The 18,604-nt window shown below is 37.6% G+C and overlaps 1 protein-coding gene across 1 annotated transcript in view; it reads right to left on the bottom strand.

The window, feature by feature from the left end:
* Nucleotides 1–13,550: 13,550 nt before the first annotated feature.
* Nucleotides 13,551–18,604, bottom strand: part of LOC121387852 (innexin unc-9-like) — an 8,294-nt gene continuing 3,240 nt past the window's right edge. Inside the window, exon 3 of the mRNA XM_041519081.1 lies at nucleotides 13,551–14,856. Within this exon, the coding sequence (XP_041375015.1) occupies nucleotides 13,828–14,856 (1,029 nt within the window). The 3' untranslated portion in view covers nucleotides 13,551–13,827. The remainder of the gene's footprint in view (nucleotides 14,857–18,604) is intronic.

The following is an 18,604-nucleotide window of genomic DNA, read 5'->3' as shown; positions in this document are numbered from 1 at the left end:
TTGATTTAGCGGTCAGCAGATTGCTACATGGTGTTTAAAAAGTATTGCTTGCAAGATAAGGTGGGACAAACTTCTTTTTGTTTTTTAAATAGGTTTGATTATTTCTAATTGTATTAATCTACATCTTAGTTTACGTTTTCAAATTTTAGCGCCCTTATTTGCTTGCTTGAAAAAACGATTGACGTGTGACCTCACATTTTTACTGACGTCACTCACTAATGCGTAAAAATAAACATACACATGCAGACGACACTTCTATAGATATTTTGGGCATGATCGCCATAAATTACGAAAACTACAAATGTTTTAATTGTCATACGGGTCATGTGTTTTTGACCTATTTTGGTTCCTGTGTAGAAAAACTAATTTTTAAGGTAAAATGTAACAAATAATTGGATATACTTAAAATTTCTTAGCTGTTTGACTGTCTACACATCTTACTGTGAGACTTAGAACGTAAACAAACGGTAGGTGGTGTATTACTTTAAAAAGAGGTGAAATCCCAAATGACACGACTTAATAGAGACAACGACTCAACAGGGGTGAGAGTATAACACGTTTTCTGTCTATAATTTTTGAATGACGTCAGTCTTTAAATGACGTTGCATACAAGAACAACTGTTTCCGTTTTTAGAAGGCAGAAAACTTTCAGTGTAAAATTGTTGTTTATTTCACCGTGTTTGAAGAAAGAACGATTTTCAAAAAGTACCATTTGTTAAACGTTATATTTGTCCACCACTGCAAACACATAGATCTTCAAACTAAATCAGTATAAAAAAAAATTTACTTACTATTTTCAGATGAAGTCTTGATCCAGTCGATTTCTAACAGTGACAAAATCTCTCAAAATTATCCAAATGAATCTTCTTTCTTCTAACAATGACGAAATATCTCAAACGAATCTCCTAACAATGACGTAGTAGATGTGATCGAATAACAATCGTTTTCGGCGAGCGAATGACAATGAAACCGTATCTAGCCTTTTTATACTCTTTCGTGTCAGTCTAAGTAGGTCAGGGCCGGGTCAGTAGGACATTGCACACGGCACAGTAGGCCAGTCTAAGTAGGTCAGGGTCAGTCTAAGTAGGTCGGGGCCGGGTCAGTAGGACGTTGCACACGGTACAGTAGTCCGTGACGTCAAGGTCAAGGCCAGTCTAAGTAGGTCATGGTCAGTAGGACGAGGACGTCATCAAGGTCAAGGTCACGGAAAGTAGGTCATGAGGCCCAACAGGCCCCCTTACTACTATCAGCTGAGTGTTCTATTGTTTAACTTTACACGTTGGTGGTGTCGGTGGTATCGAACAACTGGCAGCCGAAGTGAAACTTTAATCAACAATAACAAGTATTCCTCTTACGCCGTTGCATAACGGCCTGAGTGTAATAAAGTTCTGTTCTGTTCTGTTCTCGTAACTAGACTTGCTAAAACTCGAAAATAAAACCACTTTCAATTTAGATTTGGCAAACGACGAAAATAAGAAACCTTGAAATGTTTTTATACCCCAAACCGGTTATACGGTATTAATTTCTATTTTAGTTATAATCCCAAATAAATAAAGGGGCGATTTTGAGTTTGCTGCACTTTTTAAGATGTTGTCGACTAACAGAGACCTTTTAACGATTGTAATTAACTATCAAATATATTTTTCTGCATGAAATGTTAGTGGCTGTATATTAAACGTGTTTCTGATCGTTCTAATATTTGTTCTAGGTTAAATTTCATTTTATTTCCTAATGGGGGTTTTTCGTACGAAATTATTTGAAGACAAAATCCAGTTTGGGCTTTTTACAAATATTAAGACGACCAGAAACACATTGAATATATAGGCACTGATATTCTAAACAAGAAAATATATTTAATATGTAAGTTTAATCGCTGAAATATTTTATTAGTCAAAACCATGTTACAATGCAGCAAACTCAGGAATGTTCCTTAATACTTGATTTGTTTTATTTTTTGGTTGTTGGGTTTTTTTGTGGGGGTTGGGTTTTTTTTTTGGGGGGGGGGGGGGGGGTTTCTAAGCTTATAGGCTATGTAAGAACACAATCTATTTTATAACAACCACTGATGGATCTGAGGAAGCGGAGCTTTATTTATTTTATTACTTAAACATTTTTTTATATAGTAATAGAATATCATAAATTTGAATGATTAATGGTTTTAAGCAAATTAATACAATATTTAAAATTAAAATATAATTTATAAGGTTATCTTCTGTTAAATTTTGGCATACACGCAAAAACGTGTACACTGATGAGATACAGACAGACAGACATACACACACACACAGAGAGAGAGAGAGAGAGAGAGAGAGAGAGAGAGAGAGAGAGAGAGAGAGAGAGAGAGAGAGAGAGAGAGAGAGAGAGAGAGAGAGAGAGAGAGAGTATTTTTGCAACATTATTAAAACATATTAAAGCTAAAGTATATGTTATTTAACAGCGGATAACACCTCGGTGTTGGGAACAAACATCTTGTTCTTGTAATAAACATTTTTCATCTTTGAAAATGTCACATTCACTTGTCTGTGTGATATTTCCACGAAACATTTACTTTCCCCAACTGGCGGACCTCCTTGTTTGCCCACTACCTTTGATATGTTCCTGTCCGCCCCATAACACGAGTCGTAGACAATGTGGTCGCCCACGCACCGTCAATATAGAATCTCTCTCTCTCTCTCTCTCTCTCTCTCTCTCTCTCTCTCTCTCTCTCTCTCTCTCTCTCTCTCTCTCTCTCTCTCTCTCGCAGACACACACACACAGGCACACACACCCACACACCAATATAAAACGCCAGTGTTCAGTTAAGATTCAAGTACTATGTCCTGGACACACACACACATACACACACACACACACACACACACACACACACACACATCAGCTAAGCTAACCGAGCTGCCTGTCTAGGACAGTGATTTAACGATTATTTAAAGACAACAAACATAGTATATCTTTATAAAATATATAAAATCAAATATTTGTGCATTTTGCCATGCACAGCCTTAATAAAATAATAATAATTAGACAATTTACCAAGAACATTAACTGAAAAACACCTACGCTTTACAATCAGACTGAGCATACCGTTCATCGGGGGGCTTCTTATTGTTTCGCTTGTGCTATGTAATATATAGGACAGACTAAACTATCTGTCCGAATTAATCGATAATTAGCCATATTATTACATAATCCCTCCAAAACCACCTTACAACAAAACCACATTACAACAAAACAACACAAACTAATTTTTTTTTTAATTTGTTCAATAAGCATCTTATACATGAAACAATGATCAAAACTATGTCACACAATATCACACAGATAAAAGTCTTAAATAGTAATAGTAATTTAAAAATACAAATAAAATATATTAACACACACACACACACACACACACACATACACACTGTACAGTCTATAGTGTAGTCATTTTAACGTACGTCTTCCCAAACATGGTCCAGGCACGTCTATCTGGCACGGCCAGTGGCTGAGCATCGGACAGAAAGTCTATAGTTAAGTGTTTAGTCATTCTATGAGCTGTTTTAGGTAAGAGACATATGGTCAAAACAGGAACATATTCACAAATGCAAGTCACAAATGCGACTCCAAATTGTACCTTTGCATGACAGTATGCACGAACAATGAACCATAAGACAAAACAAGAGAACTGAGAAGAAATAACGTTGAAAGAAAGAAAAAGAAAGAAATGGTTTATTTAACGACGCACTCAACACATTTTATTTACGGTTATATGGCGTCAGACCACACAGATATTGAGAGAGGAAACCCGCTGTTGCCACTTCATGGGCTACTCTTTTCGATAAGCAGCAAGGGATCTTTTATATGTACCATCCCACAAACAGGATGGTAGATGCCACGGCCTTTGATATACCAGTCGTGGTGCACTAGCTGGAACGAGAAATAGTCCAATGGGCCCACCGATGGGGATCGATCCCAGACCGACCGCGCATCGAGCGAGCGCTTTACCACTGGGCTACATCCCGCCCCTCACGTTGAAAGAAGTGAGAAAAGATTTCCTGAGGGGAAAACACGAATAATTCAGTAAACACATTGGCCACCTTTTAAAGTAAATAAAGTAAGCTCAAATTTCACTAAACCTTTGGCGTTGCATGTTTTACTTAAATTTTGAATATTAACAATATTTGACATATGGGCCTAAAACCTTCACTGAAGATAACACATATCAGTATAGTAATGGGTGTGAAATATCAAGTTACAATTACCATACTTTGTAAATAATTCTATATTCAGCTACCACAAAACAATAAATAGCCACAAATGTATTGGATATATAGATTTTCATAACAGCCACAAATGTATTGGATATATAGATTTCATAACAGCCACAAATGTACTGGATATATAGAGAATAATACACGAGTGACCGTTAGATACCATTTATCTGACAACGAGTTTGTTTTAAAATGTATCTAACGAGCGAAAGCGAGTTTGATACGTTTTTAAACAACGAGTTGTGAGATATAGATTTTCATAATAGCCACAAATGTATGTGTATATATTTTTTCATAATAGCCACAAATGTATTGGATATATAGATTTACATAATAGACACAAATGTATTGGATATATAGATTTTCATAACAGACACAAATGTATTGGATATATAGATTTACATAATAGACACAAATGTATTTGATATATAGATTTTCATTACAGCCACAGATACGTCAACCATTGTTTGCAGACAAAGTTTACAGGTCATACTGCATAACCTTGTTGATGAAGAGATTACAAGAATAAGTGATCATCTTAAGTATTGTCGGTACAAACCGTCATTTGTCGTGATTATAGCAATAAGTGATCATCTTAAGTGTTGTCGGTACAAACCGTCATTTGTCGTGATTATAGCAATAAGTGATCATCTTAAGTGTTGTCGGTACAAACCGTCATTTGTCGTGATTATAGCAATAAGTGATCATCTTAAGTATTGTCGGTACAAACCGTCATTTGTCGTGATTATAGCAATAAGTGATCATCTTAAGTATTGTCGGTACAAACCGTCATTTGTCGTGATTATAGCAATAAGTGATCTTCGGTATTGTCGGTACAAACCGTGTTGTCGTCACCGTGAACATTTGTCGTACAAACTGTCATTATATAGCAATAAGTGATCATCTTAAGTGTTGTCGGTACAAACCGTCATTTGTCGTGATTACAAAAGCTGGTTATCTTAAGTACTGTCGGTACAGTCATTTGTCGTGATTATAGCAATAAGCTGGTTATCTTAAGTATTGTCGGTACAAACCGTCATTTGTCGTGATTATAGCAATAAGTGATCATCTTAAGTCGGTACAAACAGTCATTTGTCGTGATTATAGCAATAAGTATCAAATTGTCCAAACCGTCATTTGTCGTGATTATAGCAATAAGTGATCATCTTAAGTGTTGTCGGTACAAACAGTCATTTGTCGTGATTATAGCAATAAGCTGGTTATCTTAAGTATTGTCGGTACAAACCGTCATTTGTCGTGATTATAGCAATAAGTGATCATCTTAAGTATTGTCGGTACAAACCGTCATTTGTCGTGATTATAGCAATAAGTGATCATCTTAAGTATTGTCGGTACAAACCGTCATTTGTCGTGATTATAGCAATAAGTGATCATCTTAAGTATTGTCGGTACAAACCGTCATTTGTCGTGATTATAACAATAAGTGAACATCTTAAGTGTTGTCGGTACAAACCGTCATTTGTCGTGATTATAGCAATAAGTGATCATCTTAAGTGTTGTCGGTACAAACCGTCATTTGTCGTGATTATAGCAATAAGCTGGTTATCTTAAGTACTGTCGGTACAGTCATTTGTCGTGATTATAGCAATAAGCTGGTTATCTTAAGTATTGTCGGTACAAACCGTCATTTGTCGTGATTATAGCAATAAGTGATCATCTTAAGTGTTGTCGGTACAAACAGTCATTTGTCGTGATTATAGCAATAAGCTGGTTATCTTAAGTATTGTCAGTACAAACCGTCATTTGTCGTGATTATAGCAATAAGTGATCATCTTAAGTGTTGTCGGTACAAACAGTCATTTGTCGTGATTATAGCAATAAGCTGGTTATCTTAAGTATTGTCGGTACAAACCGTCATTTGTCGTGATTATAGCAATAAGTGATCATCTTAAGTATTGTCGGTACAAACCGTCATTTGTCGTGATTATAGCAATAAGTGATCATCTTAAGTCTTGTCGGTACAAACCGTCATTTGTCGTGATTATAGCAATAAGCTGGTTATCTTAAGTATTGTCGGTACAAACCGTGTCGGTACAATAAGTGATCATCTTAAGTGTTGTCGGTACAAACAGTCATTTGTCGTGATTATAGCAATAAGCTGGTTATCTTAAGTATTGTCAGTACAAACCGTCATTTGTCGTGATTATAGCAATAAGCTGGTTATGTTAAGTATTGTCGGTACAAACCGTCATTTGTCGTAATTATAGCAATAAGTGATCATCTTAAGTGTTGTCGGTACAAACCGTCATTTGTCGTGATTATAGCAATAAGTGATCATCTTAAGTGTTGTCGGTACAAACCGTCATTTGTCGTGATTATAGCAATAAGTGATCATCTTAAGTCGTGATTGTCGGTACAAACCGTCATTTGTCGTGATTATAGCAATAAGTGATCATCTTAAGTGTTGTCGGTACAAACCGTCATTTGTCGTGATTATAGCAATAAGTGATCATCTTAAGTATTGTCGGTACAAACCGTCATTTGTCGTGATTATAGCAATAAGTGATCATCTTAAGTATTGTCGGTACAAACCGTCATTTGTCGTGATTATAGCAATAAGTGATCATCTTAAGTGTTGTCGGTACAAACAGTCATTTGTCGTGATTATAGCAATAAGCTGGTTATCTTAAGTGTTGTCGGTACAAAACGTCATTTGTCGTGATTATAGCAATAAGTGATCATCTTAAGTACTGTCGGTACAGTCCTTTATCGTGATTATAGCAATAAGCTGGTTATCTTAAGTATTGTCGGTACAAACCTTCATTTGTCGTGATTATAGCAATAAGTGATCATCTTAAGTGTTGTCGGTACAAACCGTCATTTGTCGTGATTATAGCAATAAGTGATCATCTTAAGTGTTGTCGGTACAAACCGTCATTTGTCGTGATTATAGCAATAAGTGATCATCTTAAGTACTGTCGGTACAAACCGTCATTTGTCGTGATTATAGCAATAAGTGATCATCTTAAGTGTTGTCGGTACAAACTGTCATTTGTCGGGAGTATAGCAATAAGCTGGTTATCATTTCATAAATGTTTTAGTATGAATTTTTATTGGTGTTTAATGTTTGTTTTGTGTATATATGAGGGTTTGTTGTACTGTTTATGTGATACGTTATTTCTTGTCAGTATATATGAATCCATATATTTCACTTTATATACTCAACAAAATTAATTAAGGGACAATACATATTTTTGGCATTTTTCTTTTTATTAGGAACCAAAGTGTACGAATCCTACCCAAATGCGTCTTTTGTTAGTTTTCATAAAGGCACCAACAACAACAAACGAAAAATATTAATAGTGTGCAAGATTTTTGCATAGATCACGAGTGAAATTTGACTGAAACAATGTTTAGAAGTCAACTGCGTTCACAACTTGCTACAATAATTAGAATATGATATTAGCTAAGAATTATCAACGGTCTACCGACCCTTAATTAATGTTGTTGAGTATACGTACAATCATGCCTGTAATGTAGAGATACCAGAGTCAATAACCGGATGTGAAACGAGCTTCCATTTCGTATCATGGTTATGTCCCAAACTTTTGCGAGTGATAATAAAAATATTTCACGAGGGACATAAATATGATACGGAAGAGTATCGAGTTTAATATCCTATTGATTACCTATAATCGATTCCGTTTTATATCTATGGTCTTGTTTGGTTGATGTTCCTGTAAGATAGCATAGGCCAGGAGCATTAGCATATAACCTGGACAAAATTAGTAGAAAGCTGAATTTTTCAGTAGAGCTCCAGAAAGTCATACCTGTACCAACATCACAAAGTTCTGCAAATTCTACCCTGTGGCATTTTTAAAAATTCATGATGGCCGCCATTACCATCAGCGATAAATGGGAAAACTCCAAAAGCATCATAACTGCTTAACCACAGGCATCAGAACAATGATTTTAATGTGTAAATCCATGTTTGGAGTGTGCTGAATCCAATGGGCGCAAATATGTTTTAATTCCATCCGAAATAATCCAAGATGGCTACCAGCAATGCTAATAATCGGCTCAAAAACCAGGCATTTCTTTACTTTAGAGCTATAATAATACATGATTTACCATAAATTAAATTGAATAGGGGTTTTACAAACAAAATCCTGATAAATGTCTGGGGGGTTTTCAGCATGTGTGTGAATTATGACCTTGCAAGTACATTTTGAGCTTGCATTACAATTTTTAAATTACGCATCGCTAGTGAATGCTGTAAAATCTTTCTTACACTCATTACAAAACATTAGCAATACAACATTCACCCCTACAAAAAGACCTATATTACCTTTTAAAATGAAAATTATGCTAAATGAAAATACGAGAAGTAAAGATTTGTACAATATTTTAAATGATAAATACGTAATACCAAAGACACAAACAAAATATGCATCTAAGGGTTTAACATATGATTGTTGTATGTGGGAAAAGGTTTATGCTCTACCCTTCAAATGTGTAAAAGATACAACCCTGTTATGGTTTCAGTATCGATTGCTCCATCGGATTTTAGCTACAAATTGTTTCTTACAGATGATAAACTATGTAGATTCAAATAAGTGTAGTTTTTTTTTAAAATGTCCCTGAAACCTTACAACACTTGTTTTATGATTGCGATAAAATAAAATATATATGGAATGCATTGGAGGAATGGATATTTGGAAAAATGGACGTTAGAATTTCTCTGAATAAGCATAGTTATGTTTGGTATGATAAACAGTGGTATGAACCAAGTAATTAACTGGTTAATAATCAATATAAAACATCACATTTATAGTATGAAAATTCTAAACAACAATCTTAATTTTAATGTTATAAAAAAGAAATTGCAAAACAAATTTCAAATAGAAAGATATATTTATTTTAAAAATTGTGAGTATCAAAAATTTGACGAACGTTGGGGAAAGTGGCTTAACCTTTTTTTTAGTGCTGATGAGCCTACATAAAATCCTAAATATTTCTTTTTATATTTCTTTTCTTTCTTTATAGTCTTTGCTTTAAAAATATAACAGAAAAAAATCAATAAACAAAAACCCAAACAACTTTGTAACTTGTTTGGAAAAAATAAAAAATAAATAAAAACCCCCCCAAAAACCCAACTGTTTTCCAAACTTCGTTTTGAACCTCGCCTATTTTTACCATACTTCATTTATATTTCTAGGATACCAAGTGATGTTCTTACTACATTAGACACCCACTTAAAGCAGTTATTTAAAAAAAAAAACCCAAAACATTTGGGTGTTGATAGACAAACCTTTCCTTTCTATCCTTTCTTTCCCTTTTCCCTTTATTTTCTCCCCTTTATGCTCGTTTTATCTATCCATTTTGACCCTCAGATCATTAAAAAACAAACAAATATGGATATGCTTGTGCAATATAGATGACAAATGAAATGAATGTAACTACCATATGTATCATATATGTATGTATGTATGTATATGGCCGTATATGTATGTATATGTATGTATATGTGTGTATATGTGTACATGTATATGTATGTGTATGTATGTGTGTATATGTATATGTGTGTGTGTGTGTGTGTGTGTGTGTGTGTGTGTGTGTGTGTGTGTGTGTGTGTGTCTATATGTATGTGTATGTGTGCATATATGTATATATGAAATAAGTTATAATTTAATTATTATTGTACATTTGTAAGACGATGACTCAAGGCACCCCAACCTTGACATTGCCAGTGATCTGGGGTAATAAAGTTTAAAAAATAATAAATGTTTTTCTTGTTTTATAACATTATTTGACCAGTGGACTAAATATGTTACTAATTTCACTATCATTTGTTTGTTGGGCAACAATAATTTACTCTGTTAGCATTGTAGGAGTACCTTCTGATGGATTGGTTAGTATTTATCCATTTGATTTTCAATAAACAAAATGGCCGCCAACCCCTATAATGACAAATATTGAAATATGTTAGCTAAATGGCATTTACACTTTGTTTCCTAATACTATAAATGAAGAAGATAGACCCCAACTTTCTTATTCTTATATTTATATATCATTTTATTAGGTACTTTTGATTTGTTGGTTTGTAGAAATAAAAATAATACCACATAAATCAAAATAAATATAATGTATTTAATATACTAAGATCATTGTTTAATAAAATGTTCATATTACAATGAATATGAAGATAGATTGTGAATCACTTCAATTGTTAACATGTTGTACATTTTCCAGTTAAGGTATTACTTTATTTTGTGAGACTAGTTGTCTCAACCTGAAACTATCTATTCTGCTTTTATTGTGTTTTTCACAAAAGTTGTCCGAAAAGCATTCAGTTGGTGTTTGTCCTGTCATATTTGACCAACCCCTGTGCATAAAAGCAATTGAAATTGTGATATAGTCTTTCCCAGAGCTCAATAAGATTGTTGTTAGACTTGAGGAATTTTACTTACTCGTGTCGTAGATGGGGTCAACTGGATACGTAATGGGTGGTAGTGGTTTAGAAGGTCTGTGGGCGACTGTTTATTCTCCAAATACTGTCATTCACATGATGACAGGCCATGCGTATGCTCGTGCTCTCAGCGCTCATCTTTTGTCATCAGTAGTCATTGTGTCCAAATTACTACAGACACCTGGATGTCTCAGTAGCATAATTCTCACTCGTCTCCAGGCTGTACATAAATATCTGCTGGATGGTCAAGGTCCCACTGACTTTGTGGACAATGATGAATGTGTCCAAACGCTCACACATATTATGGATAGCCTGATGGAAGATGCCGCCACACAAAGTAGAATGGTTAAACTTTTGGTTGAATACTTGACATAAGTGTCCCTCATTAGGCGTTTCATCTGAGCAGAGCGCACTGTAGTCAGTGAAATGAACCCCTTGTTCTATGCTGCAGGTCACATGGCATATGCAATATCTGCCCATCTCAAGCTTGATCAGATGAAAGGGCTAATGGATATTATGCCTTCACCAAGAGAGGTTATTTTACCATTCGAAGAACAGATATATTCTGGAGTGGAAACTTCAGTGACCAAATAATAGAGCAAGATCTGATGCGATTGTTGTAAACCTCTGGAGGTATGGCACATGATCAAGGAATTACAAACAACACACTGAGCAAATTGGTACATGCTATGCCCCGCTGTATCCCGATCTGTGATGACTTGGAAACTGTTACGGGTGTTCATAGTAACACCTCTGACCAGCATGTGAACCTTCAAGCCAATAGCACAGCCCGAGGTAGAAAAGACTACGAAACCTTCCTCCATTGGCTGGAAGTGCATTCTCCATTCTCCTATGGAGAGCACAATAACTCGCTGATCTGTGTAGCAAGTGGTGTCATTGCTGAGAAGTGTGTCAATGCGGATCAAGCTGTTGCTCTTGGCATAACCGCTGCTTCGGCTGTTACTGGGCAAACGTACGCCAACATGAAGTTGGAGAGAGTGACCAGCATCAGTGGTAAAAAAACAAAAACCTATCACTATCCGCGGTGTTGAGTTGGAAGTGAATAGCACATTGTTATTCATGAGGGTCGCATGTGTGATTAAGGATAGTTCTGAGATGGTAGCTTATTTGATAAAGGGTTTATGAGGGAAAACACGGAGAGTGTTCTTGGTAACATCCTAAAGTCGAAAGTTAGTGTCCACCTTCAACTTCCTGATGACGCACACTTCATTCTTGAAAGAGTTCACCTCCTCCAAAGCTTGCCGTGGCCTACTGATGCCACATATGACACGTCTGTGAGCATTGTGTATCATATGTGCTTGAACACTATGGGCCATACTCTGTCTTAGTGTTTAATGGATATGGCCGTGCAACGTCAACAAACTCTGCTGAACAACAGCGACGAGCACAGCAGAACACATCAGCTGATATAGTTTTTGATTTGGAACTGAAAACCACAACATATAAAAAGGCTTTTGGGGAAAATGACAAAAATAAAGATCGCTTAATCAAAAAGTTGATTGGAAAATTTGAGGGAGTAGGTCTGATTGAAGCATAGCATCACAGATGCTGACTGGTTGATTGCAACAACTGCCATGGATGCTGCCCAAACACAAAATTCACCTGTTGTTGTTGTGGCGACTGACACCGATTTACTGGTGATGATGGTTGCACAAGCCACCTAAAACATGGATCTCTGTATGCTTTCTGGGCACAACCCATTGCAGGTATACTGTATAGGTGAAATTCAAGCAGCTTTTAGCAACGTCAAACAACATCTGATGTTTGTACATGCAATCACAGGGTGTGATACAGTGTCTGCCCTCTACAATCAAGGGAAGAAGAAGACTCTTGCACAAGTTGATAATGGTGACAACTTGGACTGTTTGAATGTCATTTCTCAGTCTAACAGCATTCACAACTATAGAGCAAGTGTTGGAGAGTTATTTCTGCTAACGCTATATGGAGCAGTTAGATCGAAATCACTGGACAAACATCGTTATGTCATGTATTTTCGATCTGTTCATAAAGCATCTTTATCTTCGTCTGGTTTTAAGTTGGAATCACTCTCTCCAACTTCAGCAGCTGCAAAATATCATAGCTTTAGAGCATACCATACTGTCCAGCAACGGCAGAGGAAGGTTGTCACCAACTGAATGGGGATGATAGTACAGGGAGGGAATGCTTGTTCCAGTCGAAACTGACAGGCCTGTTGCTCCAGAGAAAGTGCTGAAAATTATACCCTGTATCTGCAAGGGAGGGTGTGGAAAACGGTGGGGCTGTTACAAGACAAGGTTGGCGTGCACCTTCTTATGTACTGTCTGTGGTGGACATAAGTGTAAAAATTATCATGCTATTGATGCTGAAACTGATGTTATTGATTAGACTTCCTAGACTCAAGCTAATGTAAGCTAATTATGAGTAGTCAAAAGTTGGTTTTAATTGCTTATTGTAATCTCTTTTATAGTATATGGATGCAAATATAATCTTTCTGTAGTATATAATTATAAAGTTATGCAAATATTTCGATTTCGAAGCCAAATATTGGTCTCGTTGGCGGCCATTTTGGATTTATGCTAATTAACTCAGCTCAAAGACAACTGTATATAGCTTCATTGGATTCATCACACGTCAAATATGAATTTACACATTAAAATAATTTTTCTAAGGCTGGTGGTTGAGCATTTATGATGTTTTTGGAGTTTTCCCATTTTTCTCTGATGTGATGGCGGCCATCTTGAATTTAAAAAATGCCACAGGGTAGAATTTGAAGAACTTTGTGATTTTGGCCTAGGTATGTTTTTTTGGAGTTCTCCTGAAAAAAAATCAGCATTCTACTATTTTTTCCGGGTGCTTGTTATATTTTGGCTAATGCTCCTGGCCTAGCAGTGCACCAAGCAATAACGTCATCGTATGACGTCAAAGTGATACGTCCGAACCAGGCACTCAAGTAGGACGTAGTTCACTTTGATATGAACCAAACTATTTTTAACCATATGGGTAATAAAGTGTGGGTGTTTTTTAATAATATATTTAACTATTAATATTTTAATCGTTTTGACAACTAGAATGAATTGTTGCTAGTGGAAATACATGTTTGTCTTTGTGCTTCCACCAGGAAGAAACAAAAACAGACATTCCGACCATTTAGCCTTTGATCTTCTCCTGGTAGAGTTGCTCTTTTCGCTTATCGCGTTCTGTCATCTCACTAAAGGGCCCTTCAATAAAGAGATTCCACAGTTCGAGAATCAAGTCGGATTGAACCATCACGTTGGAGTTCTCCAACACGACACGCAGCACAAACACGCCATCGTCACGCAAATAATCGTCCACAAATTTCGAGACTCTCACTCGATTCTCCGGCACACTGACTCGAGACCACAGGAACTCTTCAACGTAGAGTACCCTGTTGCGTAGCAACATTACGTCATACAGCCACACCAGCAAACTGTAGACGTTGAGAACGCACACAGCTACTAACCAGAACCACAAAAAGGCAAAGATTTTCTCAGTAAATAGGTTGATGGACAAAACACACTGAAATGTTTTAGTGTGCAAGTTCTGTAACTGACGAATCTTGACGTCGCAATATGTTATCTTTGGAAAACGGTAACTCTCCTGTATCATTCCGTCTTGTGTGAATCCCGAAACAAGTTCTCGCCCATATGTCGTAAAGTCCATAGACAAAAACGAATTCAGTAGATAGAACTGTCCAACAGAATTAGCCAAATAGCAGATCTTTATGAAAATATACAAACCAACTAGATACGTCCCACTACGCACACCCAGAGGAAAGCACAGAATTTTAAATCTGGATAACTTAATACGCATGCGCGATATGACACTGTAATATCGTTCCCTCTTGAACGACAGCCAGTTGTTGATATTCCTAGCAAGGTTGTGAATGGTTGATTTTCTCTCGTCCGGGGAACTCAATTGCGTATCCGCGACCATATCGAGTATCTTGTTCATGTTGAGACCCACCCTGGGGTTAAACAGTTTCCAGATGACGTTGGGTATTTTGAAGAGCAGCGCCTGCGTCAGAAGTATGACTGGTATCCACTGGTAATATTTCACCTGTTTCATCTCTCTCTCCTTCTCTTCTTCGGGCAGTATTTCTCCGAATGGAACGTAGTATGTGTTACCAATCCAGCACAAATGATGAGTGTAGTCAACCTGTATAAAAATTAAAATAATTTCATAAAAAGTGTGTTTACTATCTTCAATGTTTCAACACCACAAAGCAATATCTGTCACCAACACATGCTATAATTAGTATATACATTTACTTACACGATTTGTTTCTGCCTGCGTTGATTCTTCTTGCAAAAAGCTAAGAGATTATACCAAATATTTTATTTGGTGATACATTCTTCATATTTATTAAAGTCATAGTATGATGTTCATTTTGTAGCATCACTGACCAAAATGATGGCTGATGCTATTCCATAGTTTGAACTTGTGCATACTTTTTCATCTGTTTGGTGAAACTCTTGCCGATTTATTTTCATCGTTTTAGATAAAGTGACGGACCTGACAGCTGTGGTGGCAGAACTCATGTTTTAGATGAAGTGACGGACTTGACAGCTGTGGTGGCAGTACTCATGCTTTAGATGAAGTGACGGACTTGACAGCTGTGGTGGCAGTACTCATGTTTTAGATAAAGTGACGGACTTGACAGCTGTGGTGGCAGTACTCATGTTTTAGATGAAGTGACGGACTTGACAGCTGTGGTGGCAGTACTCATGTTTTAGATTAAATGACAGCTGTGGTGACAGTATCATGTTTTAGATAAAGTGACAGACTTGACACCTGTGATAGCAGTACTCATGTTTTAGATGAAGTGACGGACTTGACAGCTGTGGTGGCAGAACTCATGTTTTAGATGAAGTAACGGACTTGACAGCTGTGGTGGCAGTACTCATGTTTTAGATGAAGAACGGACTTGACAGCTGTGGTGGCAGTACTCATGTTTTAGATGAAGTGACGGACTTGACAGCTGTGGTGGCAGTACTCATGTTTTAGATTAAATGACAGCTGTGGTTACAGTATCATGTTTTAGATAAAGTGACAGACTTGACACCTGTGATAGCAGTACTCATGTTTTAGATGAAGTGACGGACTTGACAGCTGTGGTGGCAGTACTCATGTTTTAGATAAAGTGACGGACTTGACAGCTGTGGTGGCAGAACTCATGTTTTAGATAAAGTGACGGACTTGACAGCTGTGGTGGCAGTACTCATGTTTTAGATGAAGTGACGGACTTGACAGCTGTGGTGGCAGTACTCATGTTTTAGATTAAATGACAGCTGTGGTGACAGTATCATGTTTTAGATAAAGTGACAGACTTGACACCTGTGATAGCAGTACTCATGTTTTAGATGAAGTGACGGACTTGACAGCTGTGGTGGCAGAACTCATGTTTTAGATGAAGTAACGGACTTGACAGCTGTGGTGGCAGTACTCATGTTTTAGATGAAGAACGGACTTGACAGCTGTGGTGGCAGTACTCATGTTTTAGATGAAGTGACGGACTTGACAGCTGTGGTGGCAGTACTCATGTTTTAGATTAAATGACAGCTGTGGTTACAGTATCATGTTTTAGATAAAGTGACAGACTTGACACCTGTGATAGCAGTACTCATGTTTTAGATGAAGTGACGGACTTGACAGCTGTGGTGGCAGTACTCATGTTTTAGATAAAGTGACGGACTTGACAGCTGTGGTGGCAGAACTCATGTTTTAGATAAAGTGACGGACTTGACAGCTGTGGTGGCAGTACTCATGTTTTAGATGAAGTGACGGACTTGACAGCTGGCAGTATTCATGTTTTAGATAAAGTGACGGACTTGACAGCTGTGGTGGCAGTACTCATGTTTTGGATGAAGTGACGGACTTGACAGCTGTGGTGGCAGTACTCATGTTTTGGATGAAGTGACGGACTTGACAGCTGTGGTGGCAGTACTCATGTTTTAGATGAAGTGACAGACTTGACAGCTGTGGTGATAGTACTCATGTTTTAGATGAAGTGACGGACTTGACAGCTGTGGTGACAGTACTCATGTTTTAGATGAAGTGACGGACTTGACAGCTGTGGTGGCAGTACTCATGTTTTAGATAAAGTGACGATAGTACTCATGTTTTGGATGAAGTGACAGACTTGACAGCTGTGGTGACAGTACTCGTATTTTAGATAAAGTGACAGACTTGACAGCTGTGGTGGCAGTACTCATGTTTTATATGAAGTGATGACTTGACAGCTGTGGTGGCATTACTCATGTTTTAGATGAAGTGACGGACTTGACAGCTGTGGTGGTAATACTCATGTTTTATATGAAGTGATGACTTGACGGCTGTGGTGCCAGTACTCGTGTTTTAGATGAAGCGACAGACATGACAGCTGTGGTGGCAGTATTCATGTCGGACATAAGTGCTTTAAGTGGAACAGGATATGAAGTGGCAGACATGACAGGTGGCAGTATTCATGTCGGACATAAGTGCTTTAAGTGGAACAGGATATGAAATGACAGGTGGCAGTATTCATGTCGGACATGAGTGCTTTAAGTGGAACAGGATATGAAGCGACAGACATGACAGGTGGCAGTATTCATGTCGGACATAAGTGCTTTAAGTGGAACAGGATATGAAGCGACAGACATGACAGGTGGCAGTATTCATGTCGGACATAAGTGCTTTAAGTGGAACAGGATATGAAGCGACAGACATGACAGCTGTGGTGGCAGTATTCATGTCGGACATAAGTGCTTTAAGTGGAACAGGATATGAAGTGACAGACATGACAGGTGGCAGTATTCATGTCGGACATAAGTGCTTTAAGTGGAACAGGATATGAAGCGACAGACATGACAGGTGGCAGTATTCATGTCGGACATAAGTGCTTTAAGTGGAACAGGATATGAAGCGACAGACATGACAGGTGGCAGTATTCATGTCGGACATAAGTGCTTTAAGTGGAACAGGATATGAAGCGACAGACATGACAGCTGTGGTGGCAGTATTCATGTCGGACATAAGTGCTTTAAGTGGAACAGGATATGAAGTGACAGACATGACAGGTGGCAGTATTCATGTCGGACATAAGTGCTTTAAGTGGAACAGGATATGAAGTGACAGACATGACAGGTGGCAGTATTCATGTCGGACATAAGTGCTTTAAGTGGAACAGGATATGAAGTGACAGACATGACAGCTGTGGTGGCAGTATTCATGTCGGACATAAGTGCTTTAAGTGGAACAGGATATGAAGTGACAGACATGACAGGTGGCAGTATTCATGTCGGACATAAGTGCTTTAAGTGGAACAGGATATGAAGCGACAGACATGACAGGTGGCAGTATTCATGTCGGACATAAGTGCTTTAAGTGGAACAGGATATGAAGCGACAGACATGACAGGTGGCAGTATTCATGTCGGACATAAGTGCTTTAAGTGGAACAGGATATGAAGCGACAGACATGACAGGTGGCAGTATTCATGTCGGACATAAGTGCTTTAAGTGGAACAGGATATGAAGCGACAGACATGACAGCTGTGGTGGCAGTATTCATGTCGGACATAAGTGCTTTAAGTGGAACAGGATATGAAGCGACAGACATGACAGCTGTGGTGGCAGTATTCATGTCGGACATAAGTGCTTTAAGTGGAACAGGATATGAAGCGACAGACATGACAGGTGGCAGTATTCATGTCGGACATAAGTGCTTTAAGTGGAACAGGATATGAAGCGACAGACATGACAGGTGGCAGTATTCATGTCGGACATAAGTGCTTTAAGTGGAACAGGATATGCTCATCTTTCGCGAAGACCTGATGTTATCACTGTTTGGAAAATGATGCATGAGTGCATATCATCGCAGCTACATTTAGTTTAATGGGCTTTGATCTATGCCAGTTTTTATTTAG

This window comes from Gigantopelta aegis, chromosome 13, assembly GCF_016097555.1.
Source record: "Gigantopelta aegis isolate Gae_Host chromosome 13, Gae_host_genome, whole genome shotgun sequence".
NCBI lineage: Eukaryota > Metazoa > Mollusca > Gastropoda > Neomphalida > Peltospiridae > Gigantopelta > Gigantopelta aegis.
This window is presented reverse-complemented; position numbering and strand designations above follow the sequence as displayed.